The sequence below is a fragment of the Camellia sinensis genome, chromosome 13 (genome assembly GCF_055761805.1).
Source record: "Camellia sinensis isolate YWXY chromosome 13, ASM5576180v1, whole genome shotgun sequence".
Classification (NCBI taxonomy): Eukaryota; Viridiplantae; Streptophyta; class Magnoliopsida; order Ericales; family Theaceae; genus Camellia; species Camellia sinensis.
In genome coordinates this window covers 40188547-40202081 of record NC_138973.1, presented here as the reverse complement: position 1 = coordinate 40202081, position 13535 = coordinate 40188547, and the positions used below count along the sequence as shown (strand labels likewise).

General features: G+C 45.5%; 1 protein-coding gene across 1 annotated transcript in view; it reads right to left on the bottom strand.

Annotated features, from left to right (window-relative positions):
• Nucleotides 1–1347: 1347 nt before the first annotated feature.
• The window catches only part of LOC145805330 (uncharacterized), a 133450-nt gene continuing 121262 nt past the window's right edge, over nucleotides 1348–13535 (bottom strand). The window contains exons 2-4 of the mRNA XM_082900444.1: nucleotides 2164–2355; nucleotides 1979–2077; nucleotides 1348–1644 (exon numbers count right to left, since the gene is read on the bottom strand). Of these exons, the coding sequence (XP_082756570.1) occupies nucleotides 1348–1644; nucleotides 1979–2077; nucleotides 2164–2355 (588 nt within the window). The remainder of the gene's footprint in view (nucleotides 1645–1978; nucleotides 2078–2163; nucleotides 2356–13535) is intronic.

The following is a 13535-nucleotide window of genomic DNA, read 5'->3' as shown; positions in this document are numbered from 1 at the left end:
ATTTTCCATTGCCTCCGATCCGAGGTTGCGCATCTCGAAGAGTAAGTTCCATGCTTGTTGAGCATCAGCTGTTTGAAAAATAGTTTTTGAAAATTTTTACTAGGGTTGACTATTTTCTCGAAAACTATTTCATTTTCCAAAACTGGACCATTGTCTTGGACCCAAAAAGGAAAACTTTCAGTGCTTACTGCCTGACTTGCACGCTTTTCAAATCAAAAATCGAACAAGTTCGTTAATCCGACTCTCATTTTGATCAAAACTGTTTTAGTAGAAAACAAAAACAAAGAATGGTTAAAATGATGAACTAGGGGCACAGTCGAGCCAGGCGTTCTGTCTTTCCCCCGTCATCGACGTACTTGCCAGAAGAGTGCTCTACCCGTCAGAAGAAATGGCCGTGAGCTAACGGTATTGAGCATGAACCCACACCGTTCTATTTATCCATCAATCACCCCAGGGAGGGATGAAAAATGAGAGAATGAAGAATAGAGAGGTGTAAGTTGAGAGAAAAGTGAGGAAAAGGGTTTTTGAGAAAAAAATTCGAGCTTGAGAGCCGAGTGATGTGAGAATCACAAATCAGAAAGGGTGGGAAGCAATACCCAGGTTGAACTGGCTCCTCGTGGTCCGAGGCCCCCCATCTTCGTTCACGCGTCTGTGTGTTGTGTCTTTTTGATTTGACGCTCTCGTCTTTTGTTCTTAGTCTTTTCCGAGCGTGTCTCGTTGTGTTTAGGTCGTGCACCTATATTTGAGTCTTCCCCGCTGTGTTCAGTCGTAGGCTCGATATCCCGATTTGAAAAACCCTCATTCAATTTCAAAAATCAGTTATGCTGAAGAATGCTGTGCCATTCTCTACATTTGAGCGTGTTTCGACTCCAACCGGTTCCACCTTTGAGGCCGTCTTGTCAAGATTGGGCTGTTTTGTTTAGAATTTGCTGTGTGTAGGATGAACCGAACGCTGTGCTAAGGGCTGTATACAGATTAATCCCCAGTAGAGCAAGGGCTGTGTGTCCAGAATCAGGCAGTGGGCTACTTGGGTTATTTTGTTATTGGCTGTTTTAGTTATCTGATTATTACAGTGCAAGTGTTCAATTTTCAGACAACCAATCAGTTCCATTTACATTGAGGTGTAACATGATGAGATGCGATGCAATGCATGAAATGTGTAAATGTAAACACTTTTTCAGATAAAAAGTCGGTTTCATTTCATTATCTTTTCAAATGTACAAGTTTTGGAAACAAAAAAATCTGCCTGCGGCAGTACAAGATAATCTATCTACCAACAAAAAGAAAAGTACAAGAAAGAAGAAGATAGCAAAAATCTGCATCCATGTCAAGCACTCCGGGGGGCCGTCAGTCCGTCCTAGTCCTCTTCCTGGACGAGGGTCCAGGAGCATCATCAGCATCGTCGTCAGAGCCCGAGCTAGAACCGCCTTCGGTCTCCTTCTCTGATGACTCTGACTCCGCCTCGGCCTCCGCCTCTGACTCCTCGTCATCATCATCGTCCGGGACTGGAGCTCGCGAGCTACTCCCGACATGAGCACGCCCTCCCCTGGTACGGGGAAATATCCGGCCCTCCTCATCTCTCCCCCGGGCAGGGACAGAAGGTCCAGTCGGAGCGCCTCCTGCCATGGGAATCTGGAAAGGAGGCTGAAAAAGTGCACAAAAGGGAAATGCATCAATATACTGTAGACAGTTTATCAGTGCAGAATGCAATGCAGAGTACAGTGTATGAATGCCGTGAGCAGTTTATCAGTGCAGAATACAGTGCAGAGTACAGTGTATGAATGTCGTGAGCAGTTTATCAGTGCAGAATGCAGTGTGTGAATACAGTGTATGAATGCCGTGGGCAGTTTAACAGTGCAGAATGCAGTGTATGCAGTGTGTCAGATGCTGTGAGATCAGTGTATCAGGTGTCATGCCGTGCATCAGATTATGTGAAGCAGTATATGAATGGTTTGAGGCCAGTGTCAGAAGGACATACCGGTATGCTGTAGAGGGCTAGGAGATCAAATGTCCGCTGGAGCATCCCCATCATCGAGGCATTCATCGCCAACGACTGATGGGTGTACCCAGAAGAAGCCTACAAAAGTATCAGATGCATCAATATTCTGTGGAATATCAAGTAAACTGAAATGAATAATTGTACAAAAATGCAGTAATACATACCGGTGGTAAGTCGGGGATGTCGATGAACTCGTGACCAGCCGGTGGAGGGGCGAAGGGGATCTGATAGGTCGACCCACCCTGCCCCTGGAAAGTCAGTACAGCGGGCAGGGCAGGCCAGCCAGCTCCCCGTCCTCCCTGCAACTCCGCCCCTACCACGGACCCGGGCCCTCCTCGAAGATCCAGCACCTGCTCCTGCTCCGGCCCCAGCCGCCGATGCCACAGGCCTGGCCCCCTCTGCTCGACGGCCGCTCAAAGGTCGCATCAGGTACGTCTGCATGTACTCCCGATAGTCTCCGGTGCCTCGGAAGCGGGTCGCCTCCCAACCGATGGAGTAATCATCCAGCTGCTCAGTAGTGAGCCCCTCGGTGTCCCTCATGTCTGCAGGAGGGGGAACCGAGACTATCTGCTCAGGTAACCCTAGGGTCTGGCGTAGAAAACGCTCCCCCAGGTACCAAGCCCGACAGACCGGGCCCTCAAGCAAAATCCGGAAACGCGAGGTCTCCTCCGCCCCAGGGAACCGACCCCGCATCACCGCCGGCATAGGAGCCCACGGCCGCCAAGTGATCTGAAAATGACAGACAGTTTGTTATATACTGTTATTGAAATATACAGTTGGAAAGCAAAGCTTAAATGAACTGAAAGTAAAGCATACCTCCGCGGGAGTGATGGTGTCGAAATATCGGCGGAAGAAGCCGAACGTCTCCCGTGGTCGCTGGGTGCATCTCCCGTCGAAGCGACTCGAGAAGGGAACGGCCAGGGGAGTCTCCGCAACTGGCACGGGGGCAAGCCTAGGAAAGTAGGCGTAAACCCACAACTGCAAAACAGATGTCAGTATGACCGTCAGAATAAAGCAGAAATAGCAGAGCCGTGCGTTGTGCAGTGTATTGTTTGCAGTGTACAGTGTGAGCAGTGTACAGTCAGTGTAAAGCAGAATGTATGTGTGTGCCGTGTGTACAGTATACAGCAAGTATAGAGCAGACTACAGTGTACCTCCCAAGCCCGCCAGTAGCCTCCGAGTAGCTGGCCGCTGCCACGCGAAGCCGAGCTCATATATCCATAAAGGGTGGCCAGAGCAGCGCCGCCCCAGTCGTAGTGCAGGATGTCCCGGACGTCCACCAGTGCGTTGAGAAGACAGAGAGGCACGGTGTTCGCCCGGTCGGCGAAGATGGTAGTCCCGAACAGGAACATGAGGAAGCCGCGAGCATACCTCTCCTCGTCCTCCGGGGTCATCTGCGCCTCCTCCTCCAACACGGGCTGGACCCGAAACTGGACCTCGAACCAGGAGTATCGGACGAAACCTGGGCGAGCTAGGGGTGGCGCCTCCCCCAGTAGATGGACCTGAGCGGTGGTCCACTCATCCATGTCTGTGTCAAAAAGGATCGGATCCCCCCCTACCCCGATGCCAGTGAGCATCGAGAAGTCATGAGGGGTCATCGTCATATCCCCTGCTGCAGAGAAATGAAAAGAATCGGTGGTGTCCCACCACCTCTCCGCCAGAGCGGCGAGGAGAGGTCTGCATGTGGACAATCTGGAGAGCCCTCGGCAGAAGGTCCCGAAGCCCGCTCGGTCTATGATGCGTCGGACTGCGTCAGGGAGCTCATCATACCACTCCCGTACACCAGTATTCCCATACCCGCGAATGGTATGGGAACCCTCCTGTAAACAGAAAATAACGGTGGCAAGACAACTTTCAAAATGCAGTTTTGAAAGGACAGATATAGCATGTATGCAAGTTTGTCAGATTCAGGCAAATACCGGGTGCCAGTGTGCTTGTAGTGAAATACGTGTGTTGTGTCAGCGTGTTCGAGTGTTTCAGAACAGATGTGGCATGTGTGCAAGTTTGACGGATTCAGACAAATACTGGGTGCCAGTGTGTGTGCAGTAGAATACAGTGAGTGCAGTGTGTTTGAGTGATTCAGGGCTAGTGCAGTGTGTGTGCATGTGTCAGTCTCAAACAGATATCAGTTGTATATATGTTTACAGTCAACTACGGTCTACAGTATATCAAATTTAAGCAGTTAAAGAGTACAACTAACTATGACAGTTTTTGTATCCTACATTGCGGAAAGTAAAATAGAAGACAGAGAATTACCTCAGAAGTGCCGAATGAAAGGTGGGAGGTAGGCTCACGCAGCAGTAGCTCAGGCGCCACATGCCTCTCGAAGCTCCGGAACTGACGCAGGCCGTCGGGGGGCAGAATATGGATCGCCGGCCGGTAGGTCGCCGGGTCGAACGGGCGCTCGCTCAGTGGTAAGAGCTCGACCCCGGGATCCATCTCGTGGTCCGGGGGAGTCCCGCCACGTGGAATGTCGTCCGCCATATAGAGAATGGTGTGAAAATGGTCGGGAAAAGGAAAACCGGGCCGGAATAGGAAGAGTCAACCAGAAAGTCAACTCCTGAGAGGGTCGGAAATGACCGGGAAGGCCGGAATGTGAAAAGGCACAGGAATGAAGAGGAAAGTGAGGGGAACAAACCCCGAAAAGGCGGGAACGCCAAAAGAGGCACCGAAACGAAAATGTGATCGGTGGAAAATGTCCGAAACGCGAAGAGAATCGCGAATCCGACGACGAAACGAGCGTAGAACGCGAAGAAATGGACGAAAAGTGAAAGAAAACACTCTAGAGAGAGAGAGCAAGGGATTTCGGCGGTAGGGAAGTGAGGAAATAGGCCTTGAAGCCCTATTTTAAAACACCCAAGGTGAAAAGTCGAATCTGCCCCGCATCAGCAACTGTTTTCCGGTCGGCAATGTTTTGTGCCGGCCGGCACTTTTTTGTGCCGATGGAATTGTTTTGATGCCGGCGGCCAGCCGGTGGCCTCCCCTCCCGGCCGGTGATGTTCCCATAGCCTTGTTTAGGCCATGTGAGGAGTTTTTGGTCTTCATATAGCTCAAGAAGGTGCAAGAAAGTGCATTTCCGATGCTCAACCGGCCTCCGTTTTGACCTCGGGTCGTGTCTTCTGTGCGTGGCACTCGAATTCGTGCAAGGTGTATCCATTTTGTATCCTTTTAAATTCAAAAATTGCCCCATGTGTGTCGCACGAGTTCATCACACTACTTCAGTGCATTACATCGCGCTATCATGCGCCACACATTTGCATTGTTATGCACGTGTTACATGCATTGCAACACGCACCCCTTTGCATTGTCGTGCACATTTCTCATGCATCATCATTGCATTTCCATTCCATGCATTGTCATGCATTCTGGAATACGTGCGTTGTTGCGCATTTAAGCCCATTTACATTCCGTGTGGCATGCGTGTCGCACTTATTGTCGCACTGTTTTGTGCATTGTATTTCACTCGCGCTGTTCTGCGCATTGCACTGTTTTGTGCATTTCTAATTGTCGCACTGTTTTGTGCATTGTATTTCAATCGCGCTGTTTTGCGCATCGCACTGTTTTGTGCACCACACTTACATTTTTGCATCATGGTCTGGCGAGACCTTAAACACGTATGGTCTGGCGAGACCTTAAACACGTACGGTCTAGGAGACCTTAAATCCTTGGAAGGTGTAAGACCTTTAGTGTTCGCATTGTCGTACACTTCGAGAGCCGCGTGTTGTCGCGCATTTCATGCAACATGCATCACTTGCATCATGTGCATCTAAAAAAAAAACAAACAAAAACATGCATTGTCATGCATACATTTTGCATCCCGGTCTAGGAGACCTTAAATCCTCTAATGGTGCAATTCTTTTGGTGTTTGTCGTGCCCGAACGACTTTCGGTGGTCTGGTAAAGCCACCTGCCTGTGTTTGCGATAAGTTCCTCGAAGACCAACTGGGACGGTGGAAACTAGAGTTCGAACGGCTTATGCCTAGAACGCAAAGGTTCGGGAGTTCCGAGACTAAAGTCTGGTTTAAATACCCAGAGGTTTACCCTCAGCTTGAAATCTGTATGGAAGCCCCATAGGTTGAGGCGGCATGTCTACGCCTCAGTTCTGGATACTGAACCAACCTAGTATATCACCCTGTTGGTAAGATAGGGAAAGTTGCAATCATAGTCATTGCATCATAGTGCATTGTCATGCATTTCCATTGTAGCTTGCATGCATCCATTGCATTTTCCCTAGTAGGTCGCATTGCACTGCATTGTCATGCATATTTGTAAATATCCACTCCATTGCATATTTGTAGATATTGCATTGTAGATTGCATGCATTCATTGCATCACCTTCCGCCTATGGCTTGCGCCTTTCCAGGTTGAGCTTGGTCTGGTATGTGCCCTTACTTTTCATGTTAAAACACAGTTCTGCATGTGTATCGCGCCGATTCCACGCTGATATGTTGGTTGAGGGTTGCGGCACCTTTTCTGTGTTACACATGGCTCGTATGTGTACATGCCTTTCCTAGGCAAGATTTGGTTTGGCTTGCGTGCCATATCCATTGTATCCATATCCATTTCATTGCATATTTGTAGATATTGCATTGTAGATTGCATGCATTCATTTCATCACCTTCCGCCTATGGCTTGCGCCTTTCCAAGTTGAGCTTGGTCCAGTATGTGCCCTTACTTTTCATATTAAAAACACAATTCTGCATGTGTATCGCGCCGATTCCACGCTGATATGTTGGTTGAGGGTTGCGGCACCTTTTCTGTGTTACACATGGCCTGTATGTGTACATGCCTTTCCTAGGCAAGATTTAGTTTGGCCTGCGTGCCATATCCATCCATTTCATTGTAGTGTAATTTTTGCATCCGGCATTAGGATCGTAGTCCTTTCTCCAGCGGGTCGTTTCCCCACTTATGTCAATTCCACCCAATACTTGTTCTTGCGTCTGTCTACGATACTCATAGTTCAGTTGACCATTCTATGGTAGACAGACTTGTTATCATCATCAATCTATTTGACATAGGTATGGTTTCGAACCGTTCATGATTGGATCACGATTCAAATGCTTTGCATGTAGCTTGCATTGTTTCAATTACATTGCATCTTCATTTGCATTGTTTATACATTGTTTTGTATATATTGCATTTCGTTTTGCATCCATTTTGCATTGTCATGCATGTTGCTAATGATTTTGTACCTGTTAAGTTGTTTTCTTTGCAGGCACGATATTGTATGTACGGTTCATTTGAAGCTGGTGCAACCAGACGAGCCGCACAGGTATTGTATCCTCCGAGTGAGACGTATTGAGAATTCCGTAATTCTCTTACATCATTTCCGCATTGTAGTGTAGTTTGGTATGCTAGCTTAAAACTGTCGCATGTTTGCTTCATTACAGCTTTCTTTGCATGATCATAAGTTATGTCCGGCTCTCTGCATTGTCTTGCATTTTGCCCCTGCCTTCGGGCGCATATCTTGATTGTCTTGCATGTTTGTCTAAGTCTTCGGCCTTGTAAAAAATGGGTCGTCTCTGGGCTTTGACATTCACTCCCGTCATTGTTATGACTTTCAAGTTCTGTCAAAGAGGGGCAACTGTAGACACCCCATTTTTGACCGTCCTCAAGACTTGGACGTCACCGTTTGAACACACGGTGATCTTCCATGTTTGTGTTCGTTTGGAGTTCCCGGAGGCCTCGGCTCGCGTGTCTTGCCTCAGGATCTCCGAACTCGACCGTTTAGTGTCTGGTTTTGCACCAAACACTTGCATCTTGCCCTTGAGAGGCAGGGTGGGGCCTGTAGTCCATCCCCACCCACCACCGGCATTGGCTAGAGGCCACCGGCTGGTTTTTTCTGCCACCGGCAATATAGTTTGCCGACCGGCACTCTTTGTTGCCGGTCAGCACTCTTTGTTGCCGACCGGCACTCTTTTTGGCCAAGATGGCATTTTTGGCCGGTCGATTGCTGTTCATCTGCTTTTGCAGATATTTTTAGACAGCTGTCTTGCTTTTGCTCCCCTCCATACACGTGTATGGAGGGATCTCCCTCTTGAAAAGCTTGTCTTGTAAGCTTTACAAGAGAGATAGATAGAGGCTCTCTCTTGGGGGCTAAAAATGAGAGACTTTTAGACATTTTAGAGAGGGAAAAAAAGAGAGAAGCTCTGGTTCTAGGGTTTGAGTTAGATACATTCTCTATCTCTCTTTCCCTCTCATTTGTGCACTAGGTGTTTTGTGTCTTACTATTGCACACAAACACCTAGTGTTTCACCTTCCTCTTGGAGCTGAGGTTCTAAAGGGTTTGTTTTGAAGTTTTGGTGTTAGATTCAAGCTAAAGGAGGCCATTGGAGCACCATTTGTAAAGGGGTCATCAAGGGTGAGAATCTAGTCCCATTTTTCCCCTTTTTTGCATTGATTTTATACCCATCTTAGAGCTGTTTTTGTGCTTATTGTATAACATAAAAAAGTTCTGTTTTTAGACCCTCTTTGTTGTTTATTAAGAGTGTTTTGTTGTTTAAGGGCTGTTGACCACCCTTAGGCCTTAAAAGGCCTCATTTTGAGCCATTTTGTGCTAGCTCCGGGATTTTGGTGTTGAGGTCTCTTCACCACTGAAATCTTAAGGGATTTCAGTGGTGAAGATGATGCCTTGAAGTCCCAAGAAGGAGAGGGCCACCCCCTCTCCTTGTTGTCCTTGAAATGGGCATGTTTTGGCCTCTTAAGGAAGCCTATGCTTGAGTGTGTGTTGAGCATGTTTGGTTTGTTTTTCATGCTTATATATCCATGATATAACATGATTTTCAGTTGGTTTTGGAACTCCATGCATGCTTAGCATAGTTGCCATGTAATGCCTTATTTATGCCTTAACATGTTTTAGGTTGTTAGCCTTTGTTGGAGCATGTTTTAGGCTTAGTCTTGTGAAGATTATGTGCTTATTTTGCCATGTTTTAGGTTTGTCCATAAGTGTTTGGGTTGATTTTGGCATGCTTGATATAGCTCCTTTGTATTTAGGCTTGTTAGCCTTGAGTATGTGCATGTGTAGCATGCCATCCTTGCATTGTTTAGGTGATTTGGGACCATCCTATATGCCATTTCAGTCCCATTTCCATGCTTGTTGGATTGCCTTGCATGTCTCTTTAATGCCTCATAAGCTTGTGTAGCAATGCTCCATGTTTTGGTGCTTATTCATGGTTTTGTTTTGAGTCATTTGAATGCCATTTAAATGATTCTTGAGGTTTGTTTTAGCATGATTTTCAGGGCTTATGTTGCATGCTTTTAGTCCGTGAATGTCTCTTTCAAGTGTGCTTGAATGTTGCTTGCTTTGTGCCTAAGTGTTGGGTCTTAACATGTGTGTGTGTGCATGTGCGCTTAGCATCCATTTTAGGCATTATTGGCCACTGTTTTGGGCCTATCTAGAGCTACCTAATTCATGTTTAAGACCATCCTTTGCTTATTTGCATGCTCACCTTGCATGTTTGCTTGTATCGGCATGTTGCATCCTTAGCTCGTATGCCTAAGTTGCATTGCATCTTGCATGCATCACCTTGCCTCTTGAGATGAGTATGATAGAGGTTAGGCCTCCTTGTGTGTTTATTTGGTTTGCATGCATTTTGAAATTGAAGTTGCACACTTGATTCTTTGGGCCATCATGCATGGAAATGCGTGATTGGTGGTCCGAGAATTGGGGCACATCCTCCTTTGAGTCATTAACATGATAAGGAATGTGATGGGTGCATAAATTGCTTGAATTGCATTGCCATGCAAGATTTTGCCCTCTGCTGCTATGAGTTGCAGGTTCTGCAGGAATTTATTGCCGGCCGGCAGTATTCAGTGCCGACCGGCAGTCAATCGATGGCCGGTGGATCTATTTTGTGCCGGTGACTAAATGCTACTACCGGTGGAAATTCTGCTCAGCCGATGATATCCCCCAGTGTCCTGAGAGGCATCCCTTAGACTTTGGCAGTTTTCAAAGGAGCAGGGCAGGGAAAACAAAGGCAAACTATGCATGGCAGTACGATTTCGAGCCAGTCCCGAGCATGTGTTGCATCTGGCCCTCGCGTTTCACGAGGCAGTTTATCTATTTTCTTAGCTTAATTTAATTTGTTAATTAAATTAATTAATTTGTAATTAATTAGCTTGCGTAGTTAATTAATTTGTAATATTTATTTGGTCCCTCCGAGCGAGGGCAAATCTGTAATAAGTGTGCGTGAGTGTGTGTATGTCTTCCAACCTCACGTCTTTCTTCCCTTTTATTTACCTGCTTATAATGGTAGATTAGGGCACGTTTAATTTAGCATACCTTATGCTATGCATGTGTGCATCCATGCATTTGTATTGCATGCATTAGGCTCGGTACATCACGCTAACTGCATTTGTACTTCAATTCAAAAATTGACTATGTGATAGTTGATCGCATTTCACATGCCATGTTTAGGGTTAGCCGAGCCTGCCTAGATTGCATTTTTGCATGTGATGCATTAGCCATTTTTAACATGAACTAGGACATGCATGTTTGCTAACTAGTTTACTGTTTTGGCACGGAGTACGATGTAAGTATTTTCGCTTTAGCATATCGCATGCGTGTGAGTGTTGCCATGACAGTATGATTACCATGAGGCTAGCTGCTTATGTGATATAACTGCTTGAATGCCTGTGGATGGAGGTTGAATTACCTAAATTGGAATAATGCATTAAAACTGTGAGTTTTAAGCCCACTAGATAGTGGCAAAATCATCTTTTCTAAAAGCCCACTTGAGGGTGGCAAAGTCTGCATTTTAGCCTACTTGCGAGTAGCAAACCATTTTCAAAACAAACATGAAATGTTTTGTTCCAATTTGGGCGATTTGGTCTATACTTGTTTGCTACGCGCATAACATAGTAATTCTAGGCTAACAATTGGTTTAAGAACACATAAAGTTTTCAAAAACGGATATCACAGTTAGTAGAGGCCGGTCTTCGGACCGGGCGAAAGGGGGTGCTCTTAGCTGACCTTCCCCGATCGTACCCAAGCTCCCGAGTCGAGACAACTCCGGTGATGACGGACATGTGGCCTTCGGCACCGAGTCAGGGTTTCCTAAATTTCCCCATTTTAAAAATATTTAGGTGGCGACTCTGTATCTGGCAAAGCAATCCATGTTTGGCACTACTTTTTCAAAAATCTGTTTCTCAAAACGATTTGCCAGATTTGGACTCTTTGGTTCAGATTTAGAATCGTGACACAAGTCGAGTCCGAACTGTAGCATGAGGCCCACGCGGGCGCTGTTACAGTATGCTAGGTTGTATGTTAGAGCATTGTGTATGCCTTGTTACATTGTGCATTGTGTATGCCATTTCATTTCATAGCATTGTGTATGCTAGGTTGAATGTTACGGTTACATTCATGCATGTTATGCATATTGCATGGTGCTTGGGATTGGAGTTAGCCCAAGCACGGGAAATGTAATACCCCTGTTCCGTAATATGTTAATTGGTCCTTAACATGATGTGATTATGTATTTTGATATGATTTGTGTTCCACTATGTGAAAATATGTGATTTGAAGTTCCATCTGTTCACCGTAGGAATATCTGTTTGAATAATCAGCTTTGGAAATTTAATTGAGGGCCTTATCGGCCACAGAACCCGAAATCGATTACGCCATTGTGGTTGGCATAATTTTTAGAGCCTACGGTGAAATTTAATTGAAAATTGATTCTGGTCAATTTAAACTGATTGAAATGATAAATTAAGTACCCCATTATTTTATATTATTATATTGACTTAGTGGGACTTAATATATTTGAGCACTACACCTTATTTCTCTCCCTTGGCTTATTTTGGCTGATTCTTGAACTCAATTTGAGAGGGAGAGCCGACCATAGGAGGGAGAAAGAGGGATTATGCAACTTTGGTCTTGAAACTTGGAGATTGGAAGTCTAATTCAAGATTTGATCATAGATTGTGAGGATCAAGCTCCTAGGTGAGTGATTCTTGGATTATAATTGTAATTTTGTGCATGTCCAAGCTATCTTGGTGATCAAGAACAAGATTGTAATGAAGTTGAGTTGTGTTTGTTGAATTGAAGCTTAATATGTGCATGCATGTAAGAAATACTTTGAAATTTGCATGTTTGAGCACAAATGTGTATAACCCATGTGAAATATTAAAGGAAACTCATGTCTTGATCACCATTGGTGTTATCTAAGTTGAGAAAGTGGCTAATCCATCACATGCATGTACAAATTGAGAAGATATGAGCTTTGAATGCATGAAATGGCTACATTGGTAATGAGTTGGTGGAAAATGAGCCATGCATGTAAATAAATTATGAAATTGAGCTTCAATATGTTGTAATTCTATGTTTGTACCATGTTAGTATATGATTATGTGAAATTTGGGCCGAAATCATGCATTTAGAGCCTTTGAATGTCAAGATGAAGCTCAAGAACTCAATCTGGAAAACCCAGATTTTCGATGTACGCTCGAGCGGGTGAAGTTATGCTCGAGCGGAGAAATCGAGCTCCCAGCATTTTCTGCAGATGTGGTGTTCGCTCGAGCGGGGAAGTTTACGCTCGAGCAGGGAGCTGTGTAGGCAGGCAGTCCGCTCGAGCGGCCTAGTTCACGCTCGAGCTGGAATAGAAGGCAACCAGTACTTTCGCAGACTTAAGGGTCCGCTCGAGCGGGTAAGTCCACGCTCGAGCGGGGACCCTATTTTCTGAAATTCTGTTTTTGCATTTTGTGTTCTGTTTTCCGTTCTCTTTCACTTGCAAGCACTCTTAGGCATATATTAAGCATTGTAAATGAGTTAATGAGATAATAATAAAGCCTAAAGAGGAATATGTGAATTAAAGAACGGATTGAACTGTTAATGACCCTTTTGTGTTCATGAAACGTGTAGGGTCAAGCTCCAGGGCAAATCCACAAGCCGATCACTGTGAGTAATATCAATATTTGAAACCTTGTCAATGTCCAATTGCTATTCCCCTATAAATATTATGAGTTGTTAATTGGGATTGTGGACAAAAGTCTGACAAGAATAAACGAATGAATGGGCCAAAGGCCGTTTGACATGAATGAATGGGCCAAAGGCCGTTTGACATGAATGAATGGGCCAAAGGCCGTTTGACACGAATGAATGGGCCAAAGGCCGTTTGACATGAATGAATGGGCCAAAGGCCGTTTGACATGAATGAATGGGCCAAAGGCCGTTTGACATGAATGAATGGGCCAAAGGCCGTTTGACATGAATGAATGGGCCAAAGGCCGTTTGACATGAATGAATGGGCCAAAGGCCGTTTGACATGAATGAATGGGCCAAAGGCCGTTTGACATGAATGAATGGGCCGAAGGCCGTTTTGCCATGAATGGAAACCCGGATGGGCCAAAGGCCAGAATGTTTGGAACTACAGTTACTTGACTTGCATTTCGTATAGTTATATATATATTTTGCTGTTAAACAGAAGTATGAATTGGGCCCAAGGCCGTTTGGAGCATGTTGATCTACATATTGTTATGTGACTGTTATGTTTGATATTATTCACTGGGCTATCGCTCACGCTCATTCATGTATTTGTAGG